A 6,255-nucleotide genomic window follows, 5' to 3' on the forward strand; every position below is an offset into this window, starting at 1 on the left:
TGCCAAGACCGCTTGACTAAGGAGGACCCAAACCCAGGCCCCTCATGTGAAAGATGAGGAGCCAGAGGTCCAGATGGCAGGGACCGGCCTCTGCCAATGGTCAAGGCCACCATGGCAGCTTGGGGTGGGGATGGGGGTGTCCCTAGCCTGGTGGACAAGTACATTCTGATCTTTCTTCCTTCTTTCTCCCCCCCCCCCTTCCTTCTCCAGCCAAACAGACTGGGAGCAAAGCTTAAGCAACTGCAGTGGCTTCTTCTTTTATGGGATGGAGAACTTGCTGTCTCATGTCCTCATAGATAGCATGATCACCATGAACCTGCAAGGTGAGGGGTGGCACCTGGCCCAGGACCAGCCAACAGAAAGAGGGGGCCTCTGGGAAGAGAGGGGGGGCTCAGGTGAAGGGAGATCTGAGGGGAGGCAGATCTGGGCAGAAGGTGGATGGGTGGGGAGGATAGCAAAGTGGGAAGAGGAAATGGGGGGCACAAGTTGAGATGGGGCTCAAGGCTCCTGGTCTGTCTCACATCCTAAGGAAATGCAGGGACAGGAGCTAGACAACCATGAGCTCCAGGCTTGTGGTCCGCTCCCCTTGCCTTCAAAACTCTGAGGAGAAGGCAGGGACCGCCTTCACTCCCACAGCCCTCCTGACCCTGGGCTTCAGTCTTCTCAGCACCATTAGCCCCTGCTGGCTGCCCCCCCCCCCAATCTTCCTGCCTCTTCCTCTCAACTCCAGAGGCCCGCTGTCACCTGCTGGCTCTCCTCCCAGTCTGTCCTCAGTCTCTCCCGGGGGCTCCACTCCTCTTCACTCACAGCAGCCCCCTAACTGTAAGGCCTCTCTTCCCTCCCCTCCCCACCGTCCCCTAACTGTAGGTGGTCCTGAAGGTGGGCCCTAGCCTCTATGCCTTCTTCCCTCCACATCCACCCCAGATCCTGAGCCCCTGAGCCCCATCCTGCCCAAGCACTGACCTTGCAACCCACCTGTCAGATTGGATTTGCTTGGTAGTTGCCCAGGCATCTCACGTCCCTCTTAACCCTGTATCAAGGGCCTGAAGCTCCTCCCAGTCATCCAGGCTGAGGTGACCCTCCTCTCCAATGACATGGCCACCACCTGCTGCAGACCCTCCTTGTCTGTGCTCTTCTCTAGGATCTGCCCTCTCCTGTCCCTAGTGCCATCCCACTGCCAAAGCAATCACACCAAGCTCAGGGCAGGCCATGTTATTCCCCTTCTCAAGAAAATTGGAGAACAGCTTTTGCCAAGCATGGAAGGCCAGGCCTTGGCTGATTGTATCCTTCCTCTCCAGGCTTGCTTCAGACCCCTCCTCACTGTGGCTTCCCCGTCCTTTCCAAAAGCCAGCTTTCCATATCCTCCCTCCACACCTTTGTCTGCCCTGCCTCCCTCCCCCATGGGAGGAGAAGCTCGACTCAGTGTTCCGGAGTAGAATGGCCCCTAGAAGGAGGGCATGGTGGATGCAGACCATGCCCTCCGGGGGTCCCTGAAGAGTCGGGGGGGGGGCTTCCCTCTGTTTCAGAATGCCACCTGATGATTCTACTGAATTTGACCCAAACTGTGTACAGCAATGGGAGGCGGGCCAAGTTTGAGGAAATCCAGAGGTATGAATCCTCCCCTGCACAACAGGAACCCCCCCCCAGCAGCTACCCCCCTCCTCAGGGACAGCCACCTTTGCTGCTGGGAGACAACATGAGTATCTGGATGCTCACCCAAACGCTTCCAGAGGCAGGGCCAACCAGAGGACTGGGAAAGACTCCCCCCACCAGATGATAGGAGGAAACCAGAGGACCCCAGAAGGCATCTGGGAGGAGAAAGAACATTGTGGATGGGAGCCAACCCGGAAGAGTTGGCATGGAAGCTAGGGCCTCGTGTTGGGGGGGGGGGGACTAAGGAAAGGTGGGAGGGTTCAGACGCTGGGTTGGGAGAGGTTCCAGGACCAAGGGACATGTGTTCTCTAGGATGGTAGCTCCCCCTCCATTCCAGCCCCACCTACATCTGGACTTGCAAAGTTGCCAGGAGGACCTTTCTCTCTCCTCCCCGTTTGTGACTCTCCAGGGTCTCAGACGTGGCACCCTCTCTAGGATTCCCATCTCTCCCCAGTTCTTCACCTGTCTGACCAGACCAGGCCTCCTCAGGCTCCTCTCCTGTGCCTTTTCCAGACCACCCCCACCAGCCATGATTGTCCCCTGGTTCTATCCTCCGATCTTTTCCTATACCAGCCTCAGCCCCCATGGCTCCAGCTCAGATCTCAATTCTCAGAACCAGCCCTAAACCCTCTCACCCAGGCTCCAGTCTCAAGTCTCCAGTTGCCCAGTGAACTCATGGAAATGGACAGCCTGTAGAGATCTCAAGCTTGAGGGGTGAAAAGCCAAAGTCATTCTCTCTCCCCTTCTAGTCTTCTCTATTGCCATCCAGGGACCACCATCCTTCCCATCACGTCGCAGCTGCCGACTCACAGCTTTAGTGTCATCCCTGAGACCTTGGGGCATCTGATCTGTCATCAGATCATTTCTCACCTTCATTTCCTTGTCTGCACTCACCTGCCTGTCTCCTCCTTGCAGGCCCTCATGGCCTCCTACCTAGACCAACCTATCTGATCAGGTCACCTCCCTGTCCCTCCCCTACTCACTAAAACCTCCTAAACCTTCAGGATCTGTTTGGTTCCTGAAGCCCATTAGGATTGGGCTCCCATGCTCTTCCAGTCTTATGTCTGATGCCTCCTCTTCTCCCCAGTACTCATCCCCGACTCCAGATACTATGTCCAGAATTCTTTCCCCTTATTCTTTCCCTGTCTCCTCCATGACGTCTTCAAGCCCCTCTCTCTACCAACATCTTTCCCAAGCCTCCCTCCGAGATCGTCTCCAACTTTCACATGTCCATCTTGTTTGAACATGTGGTTTGCTTGCTGTTTTCATCCTTATACTGGGAGCCCCTTTCATTTCCCAGCAACCAGCTCCTTGTCTGGCACACAATAGACACTTAATAGATGCTTGTTGCCGACCTCCTCTCAGACACTGGTAGCCACACTGGTTGTCACTGAGGAAATGTTACTCATATGGTGAAGCAGCCAGTGGATGGCCCCATGTTTGTCATGTTGCTCATTGGCTGGGTCTCCTGAAGTAGCTGGAGGAAGGAGCCCAAGCTCAGCTGGGGCAGAGCCGATCTTCTCTGCATCCTAGCTTTGAGCTATTTTCTTTAGAGATGTTGTTATTCTTTCAGACCTTCCCAGCTACTTTTGCACCAACCAGTGGACACTGTCATCCTGCTAAGCCTCGTTGGGGTTCGTGCTGTGATGACCAACCAATGGACCACACTTTTGCTTTACAATGCCAAGAGGGCAGAGCTCCTGATGGAAGGTGAGTCCAGAGGGTGAAGGGAAATACCCAGTGGCCCACCTCTTTGCCTTTTCCATGGGTCTCCAAGCCTTCCAAGCCCACCACTAACCATTCATGTGACTGTTCATTCTTTAGAGTTGCTCAAAAATGGAAAGCCAAATGGGAAAGCCATCTACCGGCTCCTCAAATCAAGCTTCTTTGAATTCCTTGGGAAGGGTGAGTTGGGACGTGCCCTTGTTTCTGTACCTCGTCCCATGGTTTCCTATGATAAGAACATGGTCTGGCTCTGTTGGTCCTGGGACCACTCCCAGGACATCATCAAAGGGGAGTGGATACTTTGCCTTCATGGGCTTTGTTGGACCAGTTCCATCAAGACTCTGGGCACCAAAATGAATTTGATCAGTAGGAAGCTGGGGGAGGGGACAGTCCTTGAGATATCTCCTCTTCTCTTAAATTAAATATGCCCCTTTTACATCTGTCAAATGGAAAGGTCCGACATTCTCATTGTAAAGACAAAGAGCACGTCTCAATGCTGTGAGCTGGTGGGCCTTCCTGGTTCCTCATCTTTGAGGCTCAGGTCAGGCCTCTGCGCTATCCCTACATGTCCATCTACATAGGCATCCCATGATAGTCTAAGTTAGAGGAGATTGGAGATGCTATGGCATCTGAGTTCCAGAGTGGAGCTGTTTAGAAAGCCAGGGGGATGACTGTCTGGGAAAGGGAAAAGAGAAATATATTGGGAGAGACTGGTGACATAAAAACAAAAGACTTTAATGAAATTCATTTTTAAGTTAATAAGACTTTAACATAACCTGGGGTGACCCTGGGATCATAACACCCAGAGCCTGATCTCAAAACTTCTCACTAGCTTTGTAAGCAGGTTTGCTCTGTCTCAGTTTTCTTGTCTGTAAAATGGAGTTAACACTTAAAATGCCTACCTGATAGGCTGGTTGGGAAGATCAAAACAACAATTCCTTTAAAGAGAACTGACTGTGTAAATGTATTATCATTGATTCTTGGTGGGAGGAGGGGAAGGGGGAGTGTGCAAGGGGAGGAATAAAGGGTGTTTGCAGCCGAGTTGCTGATTTCTCTTCTACCACATTCTAAATGGTTCCATTTGATGCTGGTGTGTTAAACAGTTTTATTTGCTATGTTATGTTTTTCTCATTGAAACTTTTTCAGGAAATTATACATACAATTAGAGTTTTAAAAGAACCTTGGAGGTCATTGAGTCTACCTCCATGTTACAGATTAGGAAGCTGAGGTTTGCATGTCTTAACTGAGGTCACAGAGCTAGACAGTGTCTTTGGAAGGATGCCAAGGTTCAACTCTCCACTAATGTTTAAACTGGACTTCAACCTTGGAGTCCATTCAAGACACTTCAAATCAAATCACCTAGAAATTCTCCGGTGTGTTTTAGTTGTCATCTCCTAGATTCTGTGTGCTCTTGGAGGAAAGCAGAGAGTGACTCTAGCATGGTTATATACAAGCTCAACAGAAAAGAGTAAAAACATACTCTTCCAGGTGGCACCCCTGGGACTGCAGGAGAGAATTGTGACTCTCTGCTCCTGTGGTCTTGCCTGTGCTTAGGGGTGAAGTGGAGTGTCCAGTGTAGAGAACTCAAGTTAAAATACTGTCTAGACCAGTTCCACCCTGGGACATTTGGCCAACCCCCTTGTGCTGTCTGAGCCCGGGGCTGGCTGGCCTTTGGGCACCCTGGCATTGCCCAAGCTTTTCGATCCCCCACAGAGGCTGAGCAGTAGAATTCAGTGGAGAGCAGTGGGGAATCACAGGCACCCACTTGGAATATCTTATGGATTGAACAAAAGTCTGTTTCCTCTTTTCAGCAGACTCTTCTGACCAGAGCTACTCAATGACATGGATGAATCTCAACTTTGTGCTTTTCGGACTTCCCAACCTCTTCTTGGTCTAAGCCTGCCATTACCCCTTGCCCAATCCCAGGCCCCAGATCAACATCTGCAGCTCTACCAACTTCCCTTGTGACATGAGACTCAACTACCTGTCTTCAGCTCTCTCTTCTTGAAATCTCCTCTGACCCAGCTGCCTCCACAAGCTGCCCATGGGGTCTGGCTCCAGTGCTGGCCCTGGAGGCTTCTGTCCTCTTCCTCCTCCCTGCTCATGCAGTCACCAAGTCCTGTCAGACCACCTCCTGCTGTGACCCCAGCAGTCGGGGGGGGGGGGGGAGGTCAAGGTAGGGGGTGGGGAGGGTGCACAGTAAAGATGACCCCTTGACGTGGAACACAAGGCCCTGGAAGCCGGGAGCTCAGGGCAGAGGGAAGGTGGCCGTGGCCTTGTGCCCGCTGAGTCTTTCCCAGACTGTGCCTCACCATGTTTCTGAAGTCTTGTCTGCCCACTGCAATCCAATGCTTTTCATCCATCCAGTCGGGAAGAAGTCTGGATTTATGAGCATTACTATAAATAAAGGTTAGCTGGGTCATGGAAGGCTCCTGATTTGGGGGTTCTAGATTCGATATTTCAAAGTCACACATCCAGGCTTTGTACTTCTTGGGGACACAGGGTCATGAGGTGCCCCCATTGTGCCAAGCACTGTGCAAGGTCGGTCCCTGCCCTGAAGGAGCTCACAATCTAGGATCATCTTCCATGTTCACACTCACTGACCACAAGTTAGCATGAAGGCTGAGGCACAGAGAAGCCCAGGGGGCTTATGTGCAAGGCCCCTGTGTCCAAGGAATCAAAAGGGCTGAGTCATCATGTAGGAAAGAAAGGGCTATCTCAATAGGGACTTGGAACTAGGTTTAGAAACACAGGGAGGACATTCTCAACCAGAAGAGTCATCCTAGTGACTGCCCAATCCCTCCCTTTCCATCTTGTGCCAACACCACTGAGTGAACCTCAGACCTTGGGCCACTCCCCATTGAGGGAGATCTCTCA

At 52.0% G+C, this 6,255-nt stretch overlaps 1 protein-coding gene across 1 annotated transcript in view; it reads left to right on the forward strand.

The window, feature by feature from the left end:
- Positions 1–5,800, forward strand: part of CFAP46 (cilia and flagella associated protein 46) — a 128,937-nt gene extending 123,137 nt beyond the window's left edge. Inside the window, 5 exon segments of the mRNA XM_074232114.1 lie at positions 211–323; positions 1,527–1,608; positions 3,227–3,363; positions 3,478–3,558; positions 5,190–5,800. Of these exon segments, the coding sequence (XP_074088215.1) occupies positions 211–323; positions 1,527–1,608; positions 3,227–3,363; positions 3,478–3,558; positions 5,190–5,275 (499 nt within the window). The 3' untranslated portion in view covers positions 5,276–5,800.
- Positions 5,801–6,255: the final 455 nt, after the last annotated feature.

The sequence above is a fragment of the Macrotis lagotis genome, chromosome 4, assembly GCF_037893015.1.
Source record: "Macrotis lagotis isolate mMagLag1 chromosome 4, bilby.v1.9.chrom.fasta, whole genome shotgun sequence".
NCBI lineage: Eukaryota > Metazoa > Chordata > Mammalia > Peramelemorphia > Peramelidae > Macrotis > Macrotis lagotis.